The 25,347-nt window shown below is 35.3% G+C and overlaps 1 protein-coding gene and 1 pseudogene across 7 annotated transcripts in view; one reads left to right on the forward strand and one right to left on the reverse strand.

The window, feature by feature from the left end:
* The window catches only part of OSBPL1A (oxysterol binding protein like 1A), a 193,577-nt gene that overhangs the window by 66,521 nt on the left and 101,709 nt on the right, over positions 1–25,347 (forward strand). For 3 of the 7 annotated variants that reach the window (XM_006920023.3, XM_015595744.2, XM_015595745.2), the window contains 4 exons: positions 857–955; positions 2,148–2,270; positions 8,100–8,181; positions 17,714–17,820. In XM_006920023.3, coding sequence (XP_006920085.1) covers positions 857–955; positions 2,148–2,270; positions 8,100–8,181; positions 17,714–17,820 — 411 coding nt within the window. Of the gene's footprint in view, positions 1–856; positions 956–2,147; positions 2,271–8,099; positions 8,182–17,713; positions 17,821–23,977; positions 24,522–25,347 lie in introns of those variants that run through there. The other 4 variants (XM_015595746.2, XM_015595747.2, XM_015595748.2 and 1 more) reach the window with 4 other exon arrangements.
* On the reverse strand, positions 4,406–4,524 carry LOC112469283 (annotated as a pseudogene).

Consider the following 25,347-nt stretch of genomic DNA (forward strand, 5'->3'; position numbering starts at 1 on the left):
GAGATTTCCCTACTGTACAGTATTTATGGCTCCCCAGCTTTTTAAATTCCTCATAATAGAAAGACTGGATTTTTTCACGTGTGCCCTTGCTGCTGTGTCACTATGTGCACTGTACTTAGTCGTAGGTGAAAAACGTTGAAGGATGGGCACTTACTCGCAAAGCTCCTTGTTTCCTTTCCTCCAAGAGAATGTGCATGCCGCCCGCCACCCCACCCCCATCAGTCTGTCAACTTTTGCTCTCTTTCCAATTCCTTCAGGTAGTTTCTATTTGTTTTGTGTCTAGATTTTATAGTCGTTTTCTGCAACGAGGTGGGGAGGTCCTCTGGAAGGGTCTTGAAGCAGAGTCTTTTTTTCCTTAGTTATTAAATCCCTTTACTTTCTAAATTTATATTTTAAAAAGACATAATAATTTCTTATCTTTTTTCCCTTCTGTATCAATCTTATCTACTCCTTGTTCTTTTATACTCAGTTCAAACATTTTTCTACACTCAACTCAAAAGTTTAGGAGAGTGGTATGTATAAGAAATTGGAGTTGTGGTTGGTAAAGGATTTTACAGCCCAAGTGCACGCTGAGCTATTTTAATTGAAAGGATAAACTAAAACTGCATACGTACCTAGTGGACTATTAGTATTTTAGTAACTAAGACCATGAAAGCCAGATTTGACATAGATAAGCTACAATGCATTTGATACTTCCAGTGTATCAATTTTTGTCCCAGTTGTTGTCAGTTGGTATTTTAAATGTTAGTTGGGTATAATTAAGTCATGTTAATACCTTTAATTTTATGTATAATTTTAGAGTTCCATTTTATGTGCATGAATGGTATTGTCTTACTGACTTTTTTTTATATCCAAGATAAAATCCACTGATAGCTGCCTCTTCTTTATTAAATGTTTTGATGACACTATTCATGGCTTCAGGGTTCCTAAGAATAGCCTTCAACAGTCAAGAGAGGTAATTTTTATGGATTCTTTTATCTTTCATAAAACTCAAAGAACATTTAGAAACAAAGCATATAAGATAGGTTTAATATTGCCATCTAAAATCTTGTTGATTGTACCTTCTTAATGGAGGCAGTTCTTTGAAGCTTTTGAAATTTGGCTTATGAATTAGTTTTTTATCAGTATATGCTTGTAGGGATTTTCTAGTCATAATTTTTTTCATTTTGATTTTGTTAATGTAAGGAGCTCTTACCGGTTTTAGAAAAAAGCCTAAGCGATTGTTTAGTTTGACCTTCATTTGTAAGCAAAGGAACTGAAGACGGTTAAGATTGAAGAGATCTCCCAAGGTCACACAGCTTGCAAGTGACAACCTGGACTCCAGTCTAGGTGTTCTGATTTATTACAGTTTAGGCTCAGTCTTCTTTTTGGTAAATTGAACAATAGCAGCAAGAAAATTAAGATTCATGTAATAGAAATTCACAGTGCAGTTATTTAATGAAGAATCTATATTCCTTTAGATCAAAGCGATATTTATAGACCTCTTGTTTTTTGTAAATTATGTAAGAGATTGAAAGAATCTAACTTCCAAAGTGGTTAACTTTAGCCTGTAAAAAACCCTAAACAATCCAAATCATGACTGTCCCAACATTTCATAAAATGGTAAGATTTGACCTTGAGTAATGCTATAAGAAATGAAGAAGTAATAAGACAGGTATTTTTAGGGTAAATGTTCCATCTTTTTGTGAAATTGTTGATTTTTTAAAAACATTGTAAAAGTTAAAGCATTAGGGCAGTTGTAGGCTCTCTTAAAGTGATTTGAGTTTCTGGTGCTTATAATTTGATTGCAAGTAAGTAAAATTGTTTCTAGATACATTATTATATAATAACTTATTCAATAGTTTTGAGAACCTGTAATATTAAGTGAAAAATTCTCCACTCATTATTTAGTTATTATAATGCATTTGAGGATTAATGTTAATGAAAATATAAACTTGTAGATATATTTTAAGTACTGGGAAACTTTTTTATCTAGACATGTCATGGACAAGAGATCTGCATCATTATTTCATTGTTGTTGTTGTTGTTTTTTAGGCCATAATATATTTTTTTCTCCATGTAAACTTTATGCTTTCCAGATCATTGTCATATCACCTCTTTTGAGTAAAAATACGTTTCACTTTATTTAAATCCTGGGATTATTTCAGGACTGGCTGGAAGCAATAGAAGAGCATTCTGCTTATAGCACTCACTACTGTTCCCAGGACCAGCTGACTGATGATGAAGAGGAAGATGCAGTTTCTGCTATAGACTTGAAGGAATCCTTAGAGGTAAACAGGAAAACTTAATCTGACCTTTATAGCTAACTCTGTTATTCAGATTTTACTGTGAAATATTTTAATTTTTTAAATGCGAGGTTTTGAAATTAGGATTTCTGACCATGGAAGTAGGATTGCTTTTTGTCTAGTAATATTCTATTGCTACTTATAATATCTGTTATGGTAATACTATCACGTCTATGTGGCTGGGCTCTAAAGATGTAGGCATATGCCTATCTTTTTTGTTAAAATTTTTGCATTGCTATATTCAGATTGTCCTATTTGAAAACTTCCGCCAGTAGGGGGAGCATCCATGACTTGCCGTTTATGACTTCACTGCATATTTCAGAGTTTAAATAATGCAACCACAGTGATATATTTCCTGGTCAGTAGTTTCATTTAAAACCACTTATAATCTATAAACTTCATTGATAAGGCAAAGCGACAGTAATGAATGGAGAAGCCCTTATTGGAAGTGACTCGTCCACACAGAAGTATCAGCATATGTATTGTAATTGAAATGAAATAGATATTTTTTCCTTGGCATAAATTTTCTGGCAGTACCTTTTAAGTGGGAATTGGGTTTGGAAGAATTAGAACTATGAAAGGATGATGAATTTCAATCCAAATAACTATGTCAGAGCATATGAATTTGTCTACTAAATTTAATCGTTTTTTTTTAAATAAGATGAATCACTTCTAGAATTTGAGTGTTTCTAAACAAAAACTTTAATGAAATTAAGTTTGCTAATACCTAAGGAGTTATATTAAGGGGCTATACTTTTAAGTTAGAGATTTTTACTCTTTTGATTCCTAGTTGTAATTTATGGTGTAACATTAAAGAATTTGAGGTCCTTCATTTTCTGTAGAAGACATTCTTCAGATTTATTGATGGTGGCTTTACCAGTATTTCTGTTTTAAAGCCATACACATAATTTTCAGATCGGTGAACTTTGCAAAAATTAATCTACCAGAGCATCTAAAGGCCATTAAAACCGTGTGGATAAATAAAGAAGGCTTAAATATCTATGGCCAAAATCATGTCAAACAGGTAAAAAATAAAACTATGTTAAATATTTTAACTTTCAGTCAGTATTCCCTAAGTGAAAAGAAATCCTTCTGTATTGAACTATCCTCACTATAAGGTAAATGATAAAACCTGGAAAAACTTACAAAGCGTACCATACAGTATCTTTCCAGGATTGTGGTAATTTTAAAACTTTTTTAACAGAAGCTACAGATAAAAATGTGCTATTATGCATATCATTAAAAACTTTCTTGAAGAGATGTTTCTTCTTTAGTCTAGTTTTCAAATTTTCATGTTCTCGGCCTCAACTATGCCTTTCATTTTACTCATTTGAATATTGTGTTTCTGTGTTCACTTGAAAACCATGAAGTTTCTGCCATCTAGATGTTATAGCACCTGAAGCCAGTGAGAGTTTTAGCCAGCGTGAAGCTCTTTCAGGTTTTGCTAGTTATAGACATATTTCTAGCCAAGAGAATTTGAATGCTAATTCCATGCACCTTAACTCTGTCTCAGCTTGAGGGTTGGTCCAACATAGGTAAAATCTGAAATGAGCTTTGAAGTATATTGAATCGTAGCTTGTGAGAGTCTGGCTCCAGAATGCCCTTGATCCTTGCATTCTTAAGATGCCAGGAAATTCTGGGACCAATTTGTTTATAGACTTTCTAAAGGACATTAGGAACTCTAGGACTGGGATATTCTAAAACCATCTGAATTAATATGAACCTTATTTTCTAAATGTGCTTTTGGACTTGTAAGTAGAAATTAGGGGGAAAAAATGTCCACACTTATAAAGTCGACCATGTTGTATAATACTTTTGATTTCGACATACTTCCACCCCAAATGAAGGTCTCATTTTCTGAGAGAAAACAACATTTTCTCTCAGCTCTCTCTGTCACTGCCTAGAGGTTATGCCTCCAGGGAGAAAAGCATTAGACAAATTTTATAACTATTGGCCTCGTGGTCCTTGCCTTAATGACAACTTTAAAATATTTCAGAAATAAAAATTGGAAGATAAATTCAAACACAATTTTGGTATAGAACAATATGATGGCTACTAGGTACACATAGCTGTTCACATTTATTTGTTTGTTTGTTTATTCATTCATTCATTTAATTTTTCTCCTACAGCACCTGGTCTTCCTAGGTGGTCTCCCATCCAAGTACTAACCAGGCCCAACCTTGCTTGGCTTCCGAGATTAGACGAGATCAGGCACATTCAGGGTGGCATGGCCATAGACTGGCTATTTACATTTAAGTAAATTAGAATCCAATTAAAAATTCAGTTCCTTATTTTAACTAGCCATATTTAAGTGCTCAGTAGTCACATGTAATTACCACTTTTGGATAGAGCAGATAGAATGTTTCCACCATCGTAGAAAGTTCTGTTGGACACAACTGGGATATGCTTAGATTTGGCGTGGTATTAGTAAAGTAGGAGTTTTATTTGTTGAATATATCTTGATTCTATAGAATCAGAACTCCTTCTTATAAGAAATAATGAGCAGATGATGCTAAATTTTAACCAAATGAGGAAATAATATTAAACTTTACTGATTTCTAATGAATGTGCAGAAAGATGAATGATTCCTAATTAAAATGAATGTGCAGAAATGTGGGTGGATGGATGTCAACACAGGGCTGGTAAAGATTGGTACATCCATATAAGAATGAGGCAGATTTATATATGTAGACATATTTAAGATTTATATTTAGGTGAAAAGAACAAGGGATAAAATGTGATATCTAATATGCTGTTACTTGAGAGAAAATAAGTAAAGATGTACACACACAGATTTGTGCAGGCTTAGATCATCCCTGGGAAGATGAGAAATGATTAGCAGTTTTTGCATTGAGGCTGGTAAAGGGCAAAAACAGGAGCTCTAGGGCTGATAGGTATGTGAGGAAGAACTGCTTTTCTTTGTATATCTTTTTTTTTTTCTCTTTAACTTGATGTATATACCTATTGCAAAATAAAACAAGAAGATGATGGAGCAGGGCCATTATAATCACCAGGTACCAAAAATAATAAATGTGTCATGGGTTAGCTTAGATTGAGGAAGGATGTAATATGATCTTTACAGTGGATTTGGCTAGAGTTGGGAAGACCTGGAGATGGGTAATGGAGTACCAGTATTCACAGTACTGGTGATTTTCTGCAAAGAGGAGAGTTATCAGAGTTCTATAGTCTATTAGTTAAAAGTTTAATATATTGAGGCATAATTTTTAAACAATAAAATGAATGCATTTTATGTTTTCAGTTTGATGTTTCAACAAATGTATATACCCTATGTAACCACTACTCCTGTCAAAATATACAACATTTTAATCTCCTCACAGTTTCTTCGTGCTCCTTCCCAGACAGTGCCCTCCACCTCCACCTCAGGCAACCACTGATGTGCTTTCTGTCATTATAGGCATTGTCAGTTTTTCCTGTTCTAGAATTTCATGTAAATGGAATCATACCATATGTGCCATTTGGTGCCTGTCTCCTTTCTCTTGCTGTTGTATATTAGTAGTTTGCTACTAATTAGTAATTTGACTGCTGAGTAGAAGGTGGTCTAACTGTTCTTAATGAACCAAATGTGGATTATCTGCAGTAAATAGCCTGGAATTAACGACCCCTCTCCTACCTTGTCCACTCTTCCCTAGATGCCCACCCCTTTGATGCACATTTTTAAGCTGTCCCATAGACAGAGATCATAAAGCAGTTTAACATCAACGTAAAACCAACAACTAAAATCTGGGCCGGCTGAGGTAGGAGCAGATCTGGGTTGTGAATGTGGCTCAGCTGCTTGCGTGGGAGCCTCTGGGCCCCCTGTTTGTGGGTGTGATCCTGTTCTTGTGTTTTGCACCCAGATAACGTGGGTTTGAAATACATCTTGGATATTAGAACATTGCTTATAGTGGGTTTCCATATATGTAGGGTAAAAATGAAAACCTAAAATAGTCCCTTATTTACCCTGAGGTTAATGGGATAGAAGTCAAGAATGAGATAGCATGCTGGGCTTTGCAAAAAACTCATAAGCATTAATCTTCATAAACAGATTTTTAGGTTTTCATGATATAATCAATAGCTAAGAAGAAATTATAGCAAATAAGAGAATATCTTATATTTATTGTTTCTTTTTGTTCTATCAGTTAAATGGCATTAATCGTTTAGAACAGAAGACACATACCCAACTATAAAATAATGTCTTGGAGATTGAACCGTATCCAGCTGACCTATTGTGTACCTTTTAAAACAAGTAAATCATCAATTAAGGAAACTCTCTTTAGTAGATATGCTAAGGGAAGATGAATAGATTCAGGTGTTTGAGGATGATGCTATGGAGAATGATTCTTGTCTTTAATTATAACCTCAGAACTATCATATTTATTACAGATTTGCACTCTGCAAATGAAGCCAGTGCATGCTTTTATGCATTCAGCTAACTATCACCATAAAAAGGAAAACTGTAGTCTTGAACATGGGCAGGAGTATTAAATATGTATAGAGTGAAAATGACGATTTTGTATTAATAAATTATGAGCGTTACATTTGGTTGCAGTGCATGTTTTCAGTGCCCCCAGATGGACTTTTTTCCAGCCTTCAACCTGTATTCACTCGTTATATCTTAAAAAATTATCCAGCATACCATTTCACTTTCAATGAGGTTTTAAATTGAATAGTGTAGATATTCTCTCTCCAAAAAAAAAAAAGTGAATTATATTTTTATGTTGTTAGAGCTCTCAAAACAGAGTAATTAGATTTTCAAGAGAACATTACCTGACAATGTGGTAACATGAATAATTCTACTGTAGTTGAGTTGAGCTTCATAAGCACTAAAAAATTTATAAGGTAAAAAAGGAGAAAAGAGTGCTTACCTATGTCACCTTGGCACGTAGATCTGATTTGGGGGCATCAAAAGTGTTTAGTGATGGGCCAGCTGAGATTAGAAATACAAAGCAGGGAAGATTCATAAGGCTAAATATATTATTCTTTCTACAACAGTGTGATTCTAATATTAATAAGGTCAGGTTCTCAGAGCAAATATTTCTTATTGCCATAATCTACCAATTTTATAATAATTTTATTCTTTACCTCTTTGAGGGGAAAGTATAAATGAAATTAACTCCAAAGTTAAATTGTTAACGTAATAAATGGATTTATCTGATTTTTCACCTTGGACTTCCAAATATATACTAAGATAAGATGCAACTTAAATGAAACTCTGTATGTTTTGCTTTTAGGGGTCTACATATGGAGAAACCTCAAATTATAAGGAATGATACTTTCTGTAATTGACTTTATTTTTATAAGATTTTTCTTACTAAGAAAATGTTCTTATTTGTCTGATTATATTGGGGCTATGTACACTTAGATTGCTGAACGAAAATCAGCTTGTGATTTCCAGATGATAGTGCCATCTGGGGTTTTTTTTTTTTTTTAAAGCAGTTTTAAAATATATTCTTAAGGAATGTATTTTATATCTCAGTGAATTTAATCTAGTCCACTAAAAGTGTCAGTAAATCAGAGTAATATAACTCCTCAGGTATATGTGGGTTAATGAATTATTAGGAGTAATTAATGCAGTTGTATGGTATTTACACAGCAGATGTTGAATGTATTAGAAATATTTATTTTTATTAATCTTTAAGTGAATAAACATATTCAATTTTTAAAGAAATTTTCTCATACCATTTTCTCTGTTAGGAATATATCTCAATTATTACAGTGTACCAACCTATGAACTGAAAGTTTTGATAGAAATATTAAAGCATCTGTAATGTAAAAATTCTTTGTCTTTAAGGTTTTTTTTTTTTGCTTTTCCAGAAAGCACAAAGATGCCAACAGAGACTAGATAAAGAAATTTCCAGCTTTCTCAAAATGATTAAAGACCGTGACATGGCTGCAGGTAAAAAAATAAAAATAAAAAGAGTACCCCCACCATTCTTTGAAACAACCCATTATCATAGCTGTTGACCTTTGTAGTTTCGTTTTACTATACATTTTAGATAATTTTTGGTTTTGAATTCAGCTGTTTAAAATTTCTATTCATGTGGAGGCTTGCATTATAGATTAAAAATGGTTTTATAAATATATTTTTTTAAGAAAAACAAAGTTAACATCTTGGGGCTGTATATTCATTTTGGCTGTGTAATGAGAATTCTGCTTATGAATCTCAGAAGATGGAATTTAGAGTCAAACTGTTCTGGATTTGAATCTTTGCTCTGTCACTTACTAGCTGTTACTTTGAACAGTACATTAAACTTCTCTGAGCCTCAGTTTCCTCATCTATAAATAAAGCTGTTGGTTGTTTCCAGGTCTTGACCTTTTATGAATCTATTTATATATACATGAACTTGTCTAGCTAATGGTTAATCTATTATTGAACTTTTTATGTCTTCACTCTCCATTAGATATGAATTATTATGAGTTGCGTATGAATACTTCAAAAATCAGAATATAATCCAATACAAAAATTAAGTATTGAGAAAAAATTGTTTTATTATTTTGTTAATTAAAAAATTGTTTCTTAGACTTTATCTCTGATGTCTTTATAAATAACTCCACTAAAATATAATCGGTTTAATTGTCTATGAGTTTATTATTAACTGTCAGTTTTAATCATGAACTAGTTTCCCTCAGTGAACTCCTAGTTCAGTTTGTATGTGCTCATAGAATGTGTAGAAATCTTAGAATAACTGAGCATTAATATTCTGTATCTGTCCAAATGTACCTTGGGCATTCCTTTACTGCAATTCAACAGTTATTTATATCAGCAATGATAGCTTTGGGAAGGACAGCAGTTAAATCATTTTGATATTTAATTGCAGGCTGAATTATATCACTTAGCATGGTTCATTCTCAATAGGCTTTTTAAGTAATAACAGATTTATAGATGTAAATCATAGAACCTAAAATTCACCTGTGCAAAATGTACAATTCAGTGCTTTTTTAAAAGTATATTCACAGTTATGCAACTAAGACCATCAGCGAGCTTTTAAAACACCATCTTTACCAAGAACTCTCAAAAATAAGAAGAGATACTAACAACATTTAAAAGGTGTAGATGTCCAGAGTGAGGTGAAATATAAAGATTAATTTTTTTAACCTGGGTCAGAGAAAAATTATATCACAATTCTAACCAGATTAAGAATTTTTAAAGCTTGCCTCAAATCCCTTGGTTTAGATTAATCTATGTGCCATGTTACTCATAATGTTGGCATGCATCATTAGGGCTCTTGGAGATAGGTATAACATTCAGTACCACAAAAGAGGTATTTCCTTTTGGACAGGGCCATCTGGGATCTCTGAGATGTTTGACTGTGATCTGACAACCCTATTTCATATGTTTACGCTAAAATTTAACAGACTTATACACAAACAATTATAAATATCATTTTCTGAAAGATTGGTATAGATAAATATATAAATAGTAATTAAATAGGTTTAAGATGTTTTTATGAATGGAATTGGAGAGTTGAAGGTAACAGTCACTCTTAATGTCAAGGGATTATACAGAATCATTTTACACCATGTGCTTTATTAAAGGAAGCTGATAGATACACATCCCACTCCAGACTGTCTACATAGTTTGCCAGTGATGTCTCAAGATGAAAAACTAAAATGTTCGTGGACAGAATCCAGATCTTATGGTTGAAATTATTGTCTTACATTTTAGTACAAAATTATATGAACTTTAAGACTCAGTTCTCTTCCTTCTTTTTCAGATTCTACCATTATAGTTCGGCTCCATATCACTTCAAATCCCGATTACTGCAGAGGCCTTCCCTTTAGTCTCCCTGCCCTCTGGGATCCCCCTGAATTCCATCCTTAAAGGGAATTGAATCACATGACTTTCAGGAACTCTTCCAACTTAAAATCTGTGTAATATTGCATTATTGCCTGCCAGATTAATTTTAGAAATATACTTTTTAAGCATAATTTTTTTTCTGTTGAAAAAATAAATCTTTTCGTGGGTTTTTGAAACTATAGCATAAAATACTCTTTATCCTGGCATTTAAGGACTTGCATAGCCTTAGCTCAACCTGATTTTTCAGCTTTATTTATAATTATTCTCTCTCATGGTCCCTGTAAACATTTTTGACCAAACATTGTGCCTTTGGTCCAAAATGTCCTCTACTGAAATACTACTTTCATTTTCATGAGTGGACCTTAAACATAATTTCTCTCTGGATGAATGCCAAAATTTATGTATTTGGCATTGGCAGTACATCATTCAAGGTTCAAAGAATGCTGTACTGAAATCTCAACTATTTTATGTTTACCAAAAGCCTGGTTGCAAAAATAAATAAATCACCCAAACTAATAAGACTTATAGAAGACTTCCTGAAGGCTAGGAGTCAATCTCTTCTTCTATACAAGCCTAAATTTACCATTAAGTAGTAGCCAGTTTTTTATTATTATAAATAATATTGTATTGTTCATTCAAATTTGATCACATAACTTTATTACTGTAAGATTTTTGGAAGTGGGATTAGTGAGTGAAAGTGTATTAATATTTTTGAGCATATTGATACATGTTGCTAAATTACTCTCCAGAAAAGATATATTACTTTTTGTGCCATCTTTAATGCATATACTTTATTGCATGTTACTAGATGTACATAAGTTAATCCTTGGTAAAAGAAAATAGAAACATTTCACTTAACTAAAAGAAAAAAATTTTAAAGGAAAAGCACTTTTGTTCAACCCACTTAAAACTCTTCCATCAAAATCCTAGGCTTCAAGTAAACATACTTATCACCACCTCCATTCATTGTTGCCACCATCGTCTCCCACACGGACTGTTAAAACAGCCTCCTAAACTGGCCCTCAGAGTCTACTCTTGCCCCTACAGTCCCTGCCCAGGGATCCTTCTAAAACACCAGTGTATGATGTCCTTTGCTCAAAACATCTATTAGTTTCCAGGTCGCCTCAGAATGAGTGACAGGTCTTCTAATGACTCACAAACCTTTCCAGCCCCTTTTCCCTCTTTGCCTTCATCTCCTAGGTCCCCTTGCTTGCTCCTCTCTAGCCTCACCAGCCTCCCCTTGCTGTCCCTCAAAGAAGCATGGCTGACTCCTACCTCAGGCCTGGGCTGTGCTGGTCCCTCTGCGTAGAAGGCTTTTCTCTAGGGTACTCACTCATTTCCTTACCTCCCCAGGTAAGGAAATGAGTGAGTACCTTACTCAAACAGAGCCTTCGGATTCCCTTCCCACCTGCACCAGTTTGCTCTTCCATATTCGTTTTCTGCCCTGCTTGGTGCCTTGGATCACTACAGACTTGATTGCTGGGGTTTCCTTGCCCTTGGACTTCTAAAGGCATTCAGCAAAAACCAGAGCTCTTTTCAGGAGATTGGTGGAGGGGATGTGAGGATATTTAGGTCGGGGGATGTCCCCGCTCCCTCTAGCCGGGCTATGGTATAACAGTGCTACTGTGTTCCTCCACAAGTCTTGTGGCCCCATTCCAATAATGCCAGCTCCTGCTGGCCTTAGCCACACTGTCCCCTCCCTTCGCTCCTCTGTTCTAGGGTGGTAACTGCCTGTATGCCAGTCTGTTAGTTTACTGACCCCCGCCTGCTATGTGAATAATCTCTTTTTAAGATTCTTCTCAGCTCCCATGTGAGTTTGCCAGCAGTTTCCTCCCAGGACTCTTACTGATACTTAATCCTGTCTAAACTTCAACTCCTCTGAATACTTTCTATCTTCTGCCTTACTTTACTTTGTTAATTATCAGACTTCTGTATATGTACGTGTTGCTGCTTATCTGCCTCTCCTGTTAGAATATAAACCACGAGGCCATGAATTTTTGTCTGTTTCATTTGCTGACTCTCTTCTGCATCTTAACTGTTCATGGCACACATAGGCATTTGATATATATGTGCGTGTATCTATATAATGTTTTGAATGAATGAATGGGTGAAAATGAGTGACCTACTTCTCTAGCTTATAAATGTATAATTTATTTCTCTTGAACTCGGGGAGAAACAAGTACTAACTTTGTTCTGTCAAGTTGGTAAGTATAAAGATTGTACAAGTCAATGAGGCTTTATGGAGAGAAGCAAAACCGAGAAGTGAGCAGCTCTGTGGAATGTTTTGCATTCTTTCACCAGTCAGTAGGGTTCCACAGTTTATGCCATTGGTTTTCATATCCTCACCTCCGGATTCAGTTTTTTTCTGAGGTAAATCTTTGACTAATTCTTTCATTCCAGGTCTGCGAGTGGTAAAATCTGCCTTATCTAAATCATTATTTCACTCTTACTAGGTTATAGGTATCATCCATTAGCATTTTGAAGATGTGATTCCAGCTTCTGGCTTCTAATATTCTAATGATGATTCTTTGATAGACAATCTGTTTGGTGTTTTTATTTTGTTTTGTTTTTGTTTGTTTGTTTTTTTAGTGTTCTCATTGCTTCAGAGATCTTCACTTTTTTTGTCTTTGGTGTTCTACAGTTTTATTTTGTCTCTGGTATTGATTTTTGTTGTTACATGTATATGCTTCTTGAGACTTTTTAATTTAAGAAGTCATTCATTATCTTACTTCAGTCTAAGAAGGTTCTTATTTCTTCAAATTGTGCTTCTTCATTCTTTCTGTTCTCTTCTATCAGAACTCCTCATAGACATGTTTTATTTTACCTCCCACTTCTTAGTTTTTCATTCCATTTCTATTTTCCCATGTTACAGTCTGAGTAATTTCTCAGATCTGTTTTCTAGGTTTACTTTCTTTCTAAATTGGATCTATTTTTCTGTATAATCCTTTAACTTTCTAATTTTTGTGACTATTTTATAATTCTAGAAATTCTAGGTGGTGATTTTTAATGTTTTTATTTTTTCTATAGGGACATGTTCTTGCATAGAACATATATTTCTAATTTTATCTCAAATATTTTAAACATATAAATTTTTAAAAGCCTTTTTCAAAATGTGTTTATATCTCAAATAATTGTGTAGCCGATTCTGTTTTGTCTGCTAAATGTCCCTGGAGATGGATTATAAATGTCCCTCACTATGGATTATAATTTTTTTATTCAGAGCTCATCTTCAGGGGGCCTTATTTTTTTCTGTCTCCTGGATAATGGTTCCTCCTGCCTTCTGGTTCCAGGCTAATGGTTTTAAAATTAGATTTCATACTTAGGTGTGACATAAGCTAGGAATTTCTATTTCTCATGTTTCCTACCCAGAACAATAGGCGGACAATGCCATGCTCCACTGCTTCCCTGAGCCCAAGGGCAGTTGTTCCATTCTTGCTTTCACTGGGGGTCTAGTCCTAAACAAGACCTTGCCCTTAGCTTCAGGAGACCAGAGACACACCTCCTCCCCTCAGGTGGGTGGGAAAGCTCAGCTCTCAGTCCCCTGGGTTTGTGTTCCAGTTGACATCCACCTCTGTCCTTGGCCTTACCCACCCTGCCTTCACTGGCCTATGCCTGTTTTAGCAGTTTTGATTATCTTTCTTTTGGTTTCTAGCATATCAGAGACTTCGTTCTTTCAAACTCTGCTATATATTATTTTATTCAACATCTTTATGGGATGGGGTTGAAGAATGGTTTCCCATCAACTTACTCTGCCAGGTACCAAAAGTGTCCCATTTTCTTTCTAATGTAAAACATATCAGTAATTCACAAATTGTATTATTTAGATTAATAGCAAACACAGCTTTTTTTGTGTGCATTGTTCTGTGTGACTTACATATATTAACTTTTAATTTCTTATAACTTCCTGTGCAGTACATACAACTATTATGTCCATTTCTCAGATAAGCTAACTGAGGTATAGAGGGCTTAGGTAACATGTCTCACGTCACACAGCTAGTAACCTAAGTCGGGGTTTGATTCTAGGCAGCCTGGCTCCAGAGTTTGTTCTTAACCAATAAAGAGTCTGGAATAAATAAAAAATTTGATATTTACCCCTAAACTTTGATGTGTGAACTAGAAAAGTTTACAGATTTATTCCTGGGTCGACAGTGAACGGTAGAATTTGTTGAAGACAATCTCATGAGTTTGGCGCCTGTAGTTGTGGTGGTGTTCAAATCCTCATAGTCTTCTATTCGGAAGTTCAGAGGTAGAGTGGGATTGGTATAGAGAAGTTTCCAAGTCACAACAAAGAAATCCTGTATTTTTCCTATCGATTTTTTCCTTCTCTTTTCTTGTCCTGATATTCATTCTTCATCTCATAGAATGTATCACCGATTCACACAGAAGCTCAAACCTTGGAGTCCTCTTAAATTCTTGCTCAACTGTATGTGTTCTATTTCTGATATAGCCCTCTACATTGTTCCCTTGTCTGTTTCCCTACCAGTACACTAAAATTGGCCACAGCAACAACTTCTTGTCTGGACATGCCACACTCCCTCTGGTTTTAGATTCCTCCATTTCCCTTCATGGAATGTACCAGTGTCTAGTTAGGTGCGGTTCAATGGAGAAACTTCTGAAGATGATTATTGTTTCTAGTATTCAAGAAACATCCTGAACAAGTGTTTGGAGACAGTAAAATAGAAGAATATTTCAAGGAAAACAGATATTTCCAGAAAAACAGTCTGGCTGAAACTGATTGAGTTTATGGAGTGTCTTAAATGTTAGGCTAAGGAATGTGGACATTTTCTATATTAGAACAATGGAGGTCATCTCTATTAGGGTTTAGTTTGTTAACATAACAAGAAACAAGTATTTCTTTAATGGTTTCAAAAATTGTACAGTGTAGCATGAAAACGACAGATTGTGAGCTTTTTACACATGTCTCTAAAGATAAGCTTTTCACATGTGATCTAGCATCTTTCTTGAGTTCGAAAAATAATTTTAGTACAAAAAAATAACATTTTCTTCAAAATTAAGTGTTCAATTTGTAGAGTAGGCCAAATATGCATTTATCGGCCATTTTGCATTTATTCATGACAGCTTAGTCTCTAAATATTAATTGGCTAAAACATATCTGCAGTGATTTCCAGTTGGTAACTTTTCTAGAAGCTTATCAGTTTTATTTTTATATAACCATATGCAAACATCATTATATAAAAAGCACGCCTGCATGAACCGCCTGGCCCCGATGCACCACACCAGAGTGCCTGCTGAAGTCTGTCAGTTCTTGCACCATGCCACTGTGCAAGTTAACAGTAATCTCAGCATCTTGTTTAAACACTAGATTGTCAGGGAAATTAGATAACTTTTAACTTTGTTTTGGACACTCTCAATAATGGATTCTTATAAAAACTTAAGTCTTAATATTTCTTGGAATGTCTTTTAAAAGCTTGCAGAATCAGTTTATAAAATTGTGTTTCTCAAATTTTTTTTGACATTTAATGTTTGTTTTATGCTAATCAGCATAAAGTGAGAAGTATCTAAAACAGACAAAATTGGAGATGATAAAACATGTGATGGTATTTAATAAAAGCAGTACATCCATGAATGACTATGCTTCCATCTTCCTATCATTTGTGCTATGAAAGTGGAAAATTACTAGATTACCCAGAACATTTATGGAAGGCAGAGGCTGTGTCTGTTTTTTTCCTGTACATCTCCTCTTAGTACTCAGTCCACAGCTCCATATGAGACATCTGTTGAGGTACTATTTAAGTCATATGGCATCTAGCATATGGTATTCTCATTTGCTATTTAGCAACTAAGTACGAAATAAATCTTCACAATGTGTGTCAAAGATCCGAAATGAAAAACATGTAAAGTCAAATTTATTTTAAAATGTAGTAGTTTTTAGTCGTTTGGGCGTTGTTAAAAATAGTTAACACTAGGAAACTGCATTCCATAAGATGAAAAATATGATAAAATATCACTTGATCTTTATATCCAGATATTAATGAAAGGTTGTTTATACCTTCATTCACTCTGACCTTTTCCTTTTGTTGCCCACTTCTGCCTTAGGAATTTTGAGAAATAATTTTTTTACTTTCTTTGCTAAAGTAAATCACATTTATATGGAAATTTGGAAAATGAAAAAAGAAGAATATTCACAATTTTATCACCTAGAAATTTTGACCAAAAATAATTTATTGTATGTACTTTGTAGATTGTTTTCCTTTCTATTTCTTGTTTGAAAGTTTATGTTTCTTGATAGGCCCCTACTGTTTTATGGCCTAATTGATTGCAAATTGCTCGCATTTGGATTTACTTGATTGCTTTTGTTTATTGACCTTGTTTACTATATTTTCAGAACAGTGTTTTATATAAGTCAAGGTTATTTAAAATATGAAGAATGCTACTGATTTAATTGTTCTCCTTTTATTTTTTGGTGAAAAGCTTCCTTAATGTTATTTTTCTTTGATGGAAGGAACTGATTTAAAGGATCTTAATGTATAATTAACATAAAGTCCAAAACTATTTCAACTAAGTGTATTTCTCTCGAATTTTCTGGACAGGATATGACATTTTACTCGTTTTTTAAGTGATGTGATGTGTGTGTATTTTGCAGCTTTCTCTTGCCAACATTGTGTTTTTTCTTTTTATAGTGGATAAATGGATTAAGATTTTCTTTAGGGGACCTGGGGACCTGGGATACTGATAGAATAGTCTCTCATGGGGACTAGTTCCAGCATCCCGAGGATACCAAAATCTGCAGATACTCAAGTCCCTTATATAAATGACTTAGTATTTGTATAGAACATACACACATCTTTCTATATACTTTAAATCATCTCTAGGTTACTTAAAATACCTAATACGATGCAAATGCTATGGAAGCAGTTGTTATATTGTATTGTTCAGGGAATAATGACAAGAAAGTCTGTACACACACCCATTGTAGACTTAACTACATTGTACATGTCAGCAACATGTCGGCATCGTACATGTAACTTTTTTCTCCCGAATATTTTCAGCCTACAGTTGGTCGAATCCCTGGATGTGGAACCTGTGGACATGGAGGGCCATTTGTACTACCATTTCTTTGTTCTCAATTTTAACATATACTAAAAGATACTGAAACTCTACAGGACACATTTTTGAGAGTGAAAAAACCTATTATGCCAAACATTTATCCACATAAGAACTAGAGGAAGTTGAGTTAATGCTGCCTTCAGATATTTTAGCCATTATGTCAACTACAGAGTTATTTTTGTCTCTTTTTAGCACTTGGCTTTTGAATAAAATTACTTATCTAATATAGAATATAATGAAAGGAAATGTTAATGATTTATAATTAGTGTTGTCAGTTCTTGTTAGCTGCTTTTCTTAAACATTGTATTATTTAGTTTATAACCATTTTTAGTCCTGGCTCTTCTTGTAGGAAAAAGTCCTTTCTAGGGCAAGGCTTCATCTTTTTTTATTTCTATACTAATTCATGTGCCCTGCATACAGTCGGTGCTTAATAATGATGTTCAAGGAACATACTGGAAGGAAACGTGAAGGTAGTGGATATAAAAATATGTTTGTGGTCTTAGTTTACATTGATTACTTAAAATCCCACTCATTTGATTTACCTTTTTTTTCTTATTTATAGAGATGCTTACATCATTTCTTCAGAAAGTTGAAGTTGTCTCTGAAGCTTCTAGAGAAACTTGTGTAGCTTTGAGTGATTGCCTTAATCTCTTCACTAAACAAGAAGGGGTAGGTAGTGTGGATTTGAATTTTTTAACAATTGTTTGTATGTCATATACTGGATCATCCAGTAAGTCATTGCTTTCAGAATGTCCGAAGATAGGAGAAGATAGTCTTAATCTTAACAAAGGAAATGAAAACTTCATTCTTCACCAAAATTTAGCTTATTTGTTCTTGATTAAGCAGGATGATTCTGAAATAACTTCTTTTCATGCCATCTAATTCATTTATATAGCCGTATTTAACAAGTGTGTTTTAAAGTTGTTCTACTCAGGGTTGTTGTGGTATTTCAGTAAGAAGGTTGTAAAAATTCTCTAGAAACCAAAGGTCGTTATATGAAAAATACATAATACTTTTATTTAGAAAATAGAGTGTTATACTTACCTATTTGAACTGAGCTCAGTGGATTAAATGTTTTTTTTTGTACTTTCCCCTTGGTCTCTCCCATGCAGAAATTTGCCATTTGCTTTTCCAAATGTGAGTAAGAGTGGTATACTTATCCATTAGCAATTCTTTTTCTAAGGACTGAAAAATTATAAAGCTGTGTTTTGGTTTCCAGAACTAGAATTTTTGTTTTATGCTTTTCTTTCCCTTATTTTCATGATTTTAATGCAAGCCAAGTAGCAATAGGCTTTCTCTTCCCTTTTGTTAATTTCTACATATATGTGCAATCTTCAGCTTTTTAGATTAAGACACCAAATTTCTTCTTACAATTTGTACTTTTTGGTTAGAGATTAGGTTTTGGCAAAACTAGATAGATCAAAATGGTTTTGTTATGTTTCTCTTATATGTAAAGATCTAAAATTTTACTTTACCATGATTACAGTGGAAGCATTGTGAATTCATATAAAAAATTTTAATGCTGTGTTTGCTAACCACAAATTTTGTATATTTTTTCGGAGGATAAGAAAAAAAATGTGAATAATATGAATTCATTTAAAACAAACTTACAGAAAGTCAACACAATTTTATTAGTGCAGGAAAACATGTAATTGTTCAAACATTTTAAATGGTTGATTCTTCTAATATTGTTTGAAAATATCCCTTCTCAGCATTTGTTTTCGATGGTGTGCAGATTTCATATTCTAGCTTATTTAAATGAGAAATGATTTAGCCATCTGAATAAATAGGATGATAACATTGCAGCACAAATTATGATGTGGGATTCAAGTAGTATTTAGTACATTATAAAACCAAATTTCATTTACATCTCTTATGTGGTACCTGATAGATGTGTTGATAACTTTTTGTTGTTGTTTTAGAGATGTATAATTTTAAGGGAAACACTAGATTAGAAGTAAGTTAATTTCTGGAGAAGCTAACCTATGCTAATTTTTAAACTAATTGCTTAAAAAATGTAGCCTAGGTAATCATTGCTCTGAAAATCAAGATGTGCAAGAATATTAGCCTAAAATTTAGATTACTTAACCTCTTTTAGCCTTTTAAATTTGTCATAAGGATTAAGTAAGATAGTATAAGCAAAATGCTTAGTATAGTTTCTGACATAGTCAGCCCTGAGTAAGTCAACAGTTACTATTGTAGGCTGTGACCCCTTTTCTCTGATGGTATCTTGGAGCTTTTGTGTCTTTAACATTGATTTATTTCATTCTGAGAGGAGGTTGTGATATCTAAAGAAAATTTAACTATTTATGGAATGATTGCATTGTTTACATCCTTATCACTAATAATTTAAGGATGATGGACTACTTAAGTTCTTTGAACCTTGATATCTTCATCTTTCAAACAAGGGAGACCATATTGGACCTCTTTTAAATGTGTCTTTTCCCTCTAACTAATTGTGGTATTTTGGGCAACTTTCTATAAAATGAAACTATATAAACACCTCAAAGTTGGGCGTGGGGCTAAAATGTGTTTAGATGAATAATATGTATTCAGAGCATATTAGCATATTGCCTGGCACACAGTATTCATTTAGTAAATATTTACTGCTTCAAACTTTTAGAGTATCTTTAAGATTCCTTTCCAGTAATTCTAAAATATATCAACTCTGTGAGACCTTCGGTAGAAAACACGGATTTTCCTCTGAGAAATATGATTATAGACAATGAGAAGGCCTTAAAAATATTTGAAAGATAAATGGCATCATTGAAGTCTTTCAAATGGCTGAGAATTACAACATAGGAATTTAATTGAGGTCATAATGGAATAATTATGTACTCTAATGCCTTGTTTATCTGGCATCATAAATTATATTTCTATTATCTGGAAATTTTATTAAAAGAGCAATCTTTATTAAATTTTATTAAAAGAGCAAACTTTAAACTCACATAGACATGGGTCTAGTTCTTGGCTCTGCTATTTAATTTTGATTTGCCTCGTTTTAAATACAATCTCCTTTTTAAAGTGATGACCAACCAAAAAAAGAGTGTTTCGAAGAGTAAATGAGATCATAATGGCAAAACATCTTGTATAGTACCTGGCACAAAGTTAGGGACCCTATAGATATAGATATATGTGATCCCAGACCCTAGGACAGTGCAACTTTTTATTCTAATCTTTTGTTGATGACAATTATTCTAAATGTTACACATTTATTTCTTAAGTTTTTCTGGGTGCCTCAGGATTATCCTTTAGTATGTTTGTAATTACTCTGTGCCTTAACACAGAGGTGCCTTTAGGGGATAACGTTTTTAGGACTTTGTGTCTTTTTATGAAATGTCCCAGTCCTGCTAATGCTTTTTGAACTCCCTTTTGTCCCTTATGGTTTTTTTTTTAATATGCCAAAATTGTTATTATTGAATTCAAAATATCTTGTAAGTACTACTATTATTTCCTTTTAAAGATTTTTATTAAAGTATAGTTGACATACAGTTAGCTTCAGGCATACGACATATTGATTCAACATTTATATACCTTATGGTGTGACCATCACAATAAGTCTAGTTACCATCTGTCACCATACAAAGTTATTATGACATCATTGGCTATTCTCTCTCTGGTTCCTATGAGTTTTTTTAAAAAAAATTCTCTGATTTTTAGATCCACTGTGTTCCTGTCACTAGCAGTGAAATACTGATCCCTTCTGATTCACTCTTTAAATCTCCTGTTTGTTAAAATGAAAGCCAGGTAATCAAACTTGGTAAAATGATCTCCACAGTAAGAGTAATCTGGCTCCATGTGGGAAACTTAGGGGTTTACAATGAGCACAGGCCTTAGTGCCTGCATTTGGGGCCCTTTATTTCTGTGGTACGTGGGTGTTCTTTGCTTATTTGGGAATGCTCTGATGACCCAGATGCTTGAGGTTTCCATATGACCTCTACATAAATGAGGCATTATGTAGGCATATTTTGCTTGTAAATAATACTACTTATGTTGAATAAAACAAACAAACAAAAAAACTGTAAAGTTTGTGATTGATGTAGAAAAGGCAAACTTACCAGATATTTTTAGGGTGATATACTTGGGAAAAATAATATAACAATGTAAATGCTGTGATTTTTCTTTAAATTTGAAGTTCTTTTCAAAAGGCTAGAAACTGGTTTCATGAATTATTTTTTTTTCTGTAATTTTCCTTACCAGAGGATGGTATCAGGGGTCAAAATGTCACACATAAGCCATGATTGATGCCATACTTGTTGTATGTATTTTTGAGCTCCCCTTGCTATTAGTCAAACCTGTTTTTCCAAGGTAGGAACTTGCCTCTTTAAAGTTAGTGTAAGCTCACTTATAAAGTATTTTATACTTCCATGTTATATCTCTTAACTGCTAAAGAGCCACAACCCAAATATGTGATTGAGATGATAGTGATGCTAGTTTGTGATGTAGTAGAAAGGTTCAGACTCTAAATTGTAGCCAACCAAAAGATACTGCTACTCTGAACCAGATGATGTCTTTGCAGAGAAATCATATCCTCATATGAGCTTGTAACTCTACAACATAATAGTCTCCAATGTTCATTTAGCTTCCTGTGCTGTGGAGGCCTTTAGTCGTTTTGTGTCCCTAATTTCTTTTTCATTCCCTAATGTTTATATCTTTCAGGCCTTAACCTCTCTGTCTCTCATCTCTACAGTTTCCTCATCTCTTTCTACTCCGAGCGAAATTCTTTGTTGAATATTAGGCCGTCATTGAACATGCTGTCAACTCCCTACCACTCCCTCACCCCAATTTTTATCTTCTTTCCTTTTATTGGAGGAAACTGTCTCCTTCCATCATGCTTCAAAATCAGTGCCTCTCTTCTTGAGTTCTCTACTCCCTTACAGCTTCTATCTAACTACATCTCTTTCCAATTCCATTTTTGAAAATGTGATACTTCGTTTCTACTTCTTCATTCCTCACCTAGTCCACTGAAACCATTCTTGCCAGTATCTCCTTATTTCTGAATCAGAGGACGCCCTTAAATTGTCTTGTTTGTCCTTGGAAGGATCTGGCTTGCTCGTTGGGATTCTCTGTGATTTCCATGGGGTCTTCCTCTTAGGGATTCTCTTTCCTTTATAGCAGCTCCTTGTCAGTTTTCTTCTAAAGCATCTTTTCTTCTGCATGAGCCTTGAATGTTAGTATTCCCTAGGTTTCTGTGGGTGGCCTTCTCACTGAGCATTCTCCCTGGATGATCTCACCTACTCCTCCAACCAGAAATCCATGGTGACTCATATATCTTCACCTTAGATCTCTCCTGAGCTATGAACCAGTATGTCCAGCTGCCTTTTGAACTTTTACATTTGGTTATGTCAGGTATTTCAAGAGCAATGTGTCTAAAACCAAGTTATCAATTCAACTCAAAGAATTACCACCCATTCCATACCTCAAGCCAGAAACATGAGAGCTGTCTTCCTTTCATCCTTCTTTCTCATCCCTATCTTTATTCAAGTCCTGTCATTTTTACTTCCTGTATCTCAGTTGTCTATCCCCCTTTTCTCTCTCTCTCTCTCTCTCTCCACGCAAATGTGCAATTCTGCATTTCCACTCTAATAGATACAGTTCTCAGGATGGCCGTTGGATGACTGCCACCATTTCTTAATCTCAGATTCTTTGCTTCAAAACTGGGTCAGATGTCCCTTCTCTTCCATGAGTTTCTTGCTATTAAAGCATTATCACATTGTATCATTATGTATTTACTTGTCTATATATTTACCACACTGGCACTCCTTAAGTAAGCAACTATGTGTTTTTTTGTAGCATCTGTGTCTAGCATAGTACTTGGCAAGTAGCAGACAATTAATAAATATTTGGACGAATGAATAATGAATGTACAAATGGAGGAATAGAAACTTTTTGGTCAGACCAACCAGGATCTAAACTCTGCTTTCTTGACCTTAAGCAAATTAATATGTTCAGAAATTCCATTTCTGAAATTCCATTTCCAGAATACAAGTGAGTTATTTTATGTGTAGTTCCTCAGTACAGTGCCTGGCACATTTTAGGTGCTCTGTCAGTTGCCTTCTAATACAGAGTAGCCTGTATTGTTCATTGTTTTGTTTTTGCTGCCTAGTACTGCTTTATTCAACTAAATTCATTCCCTAATTTTCCCTAGGGAGAAAGTTTCCGTAGCAGGTACTCCTTTTAAAGTGCCAAATAAGACTTTTTAAAATATAATACTAGTTAATTATAAATTTAGAATAAAAAAAAGAAAAAGAAAGCAAGCAAACCGGCGTTTCAAAGACACCATGAAACCTTATGGATATTAATTCCAAATTTTTTAAGTATGGTATTTATCATCTTCTACACATTCTACATCTGTAGTGCAAATACAGCCACCACTGTTGGAAAGGTGAACTTACCCTAGGATCTCGTCAAAGAAATAATCAACTTTGTTCAGTATTTCTTTGTTCCCTAAAGTTTAAGGACAGTTTTATACATGTTAAAAAGGTTTGGAACAAAAAGTAGATTTCACGTTAGTAGGATTAATACCACTGTTTTTCCTCATTGTTCAAACGGTAGCCCAGAAAGTATGTAAAAAATAAATATGTAAAGACTAGCTCAGTCTTCATTTTGGAATTGGAGACACTAACTCTTCAGTGTAAGCACCAGTGTCAGTTATCTTTGAGGTGGAAGAGTCCAGAAGAGAAGATTTCTCTGTTCTTCCCTAGGGGCCAGCAGGCCATTTAAAAGTTGTCAGGGCAGTCATCTCCAGCAGAGGGCTTGAGCACACAGCCCACTCTAGGACCTCGCAGGAGCCTCCGCAGGATGCACGCAGAGCACGAGTAGCAGTTTTCTTACTTCCTTCCCCCAAAATTCCCGGCCAGCAGTTCGCTACCTTGCTCGGAGAGACACAGTGCAGGCTGTCGCTGCCCCCTGGCAGGTCCCTACCTGCGCCTCCAGGCGACGCGGGGGGAGGGCAGGGAAGGAGGGACTGGACGACGACAGCAGCAGCGCGAGCCGCCCGCTGCAGGCCATCCCCTCGCGCTCTCGTTCCACTGTCCCCAGCGAGCCCTGGAGGGCGGCTCTGCGGCTGAGCGGAGCTGTGCGGATCTCTGGCGGCCCGGGAGTCCTGGGCCGCAGGCGGGCGGACCGGCAGCACCTCTGCTCGACCTCGCCGGAGTCAGGGGCGGGCCCAGCAGCGCGAAGGTGACTTAGGGAGACCTTGCGGTGCCGCCCTGGGTCGCGCCTCCGGGCTCGGCCGGAGGGGAGGTGGAGGAACAGGCCGAGCACAATTGTGCTGGAGCTGGCAGAGGAGCACAGGGTGGAGCGCGAGCTGGGATCCCCAGATCCGGCCCAGGTGGGTGGGTGTATGTGCCTGCTGGGAGCTTTGCTGGGTGAGTCTCCAGACAACAGAGGACACGGGAAGGGGGGGTGATGAGGGTGGGAGACGGCAGCCAGATGAGATCGAGGGATGTGAGTAGATCCAAGAATAGTTGGACGGGTGTGTGCAGAGTGTGCAGCCGCGGGAGTGTGGGGAGGGGTGCGGAGACCTGGGAGACCCTGCCGGTGAGGGGTCCTGCAGCCGCTCAGTGTTTGCATCGGGTTCCCACAGGAAGAGCCCCTGGGGGAAAAGCTCGTGGACTAATATTTTTTTCCAGCTAAATATTGGTAGTAGGTCAACTGGAGCTGGAGTGGGAGGAGTAAGGCAGTGAAAGACATTATTGTCCTAAATAACCTTCCAAGTTAGTGATTTTTTGCATGTCTCTGCCGTGGCTGACATTGAGATGAACTTACCATTCGCTGTACAGAGGCCACTAAAATTCCAAGAAAACGAGAGGAAATGCATAAGTGGATTGAGGAGAGAAAGGGAAGTTATACTGGGGTTGGGAGTGGGGAGGTGGCTTTCAACTTTGTTTTGATTAAGGATTTTTGATTACTCATAGGCTTTCTTTGTAGCCTAAACCAGAGGAGAAACACATTCCCTAGCGTTCAGAGCATGTGGCTAGTTGTTTTTGTGTTTTCTGTAATGCTGGTGTTTTTCTAGTTTGCAGGGTGGGTAGTAAGGAGAGAAATGCCCTGGAAGAGTTTAGAACAGCTTCTGAGTTATTAAAGCTTTAAAAGTTTCTTAATTTGAATTGGGTTCAGAGACAGAATGAAAGTTATTTCATTTTGAAGACATAGCATTGCTTAACACGAATCTTTTTCAAAAGAGAAAAATTC

This window comes from Pteropus alecto, unplaced genomic scaffold, assembly GCF_000325575.1.
Source record: "Pteropus alecto unplaced genomic scaffold, ASM32557v1 scaffold146, whole genome shotgun sequence".
Lineage (NCBI taxonomy): Eukaryota > Metazoa > Chordata > Mammalia > Chiroptera > Pteropodidae > Pteropus > Pteropus alecto.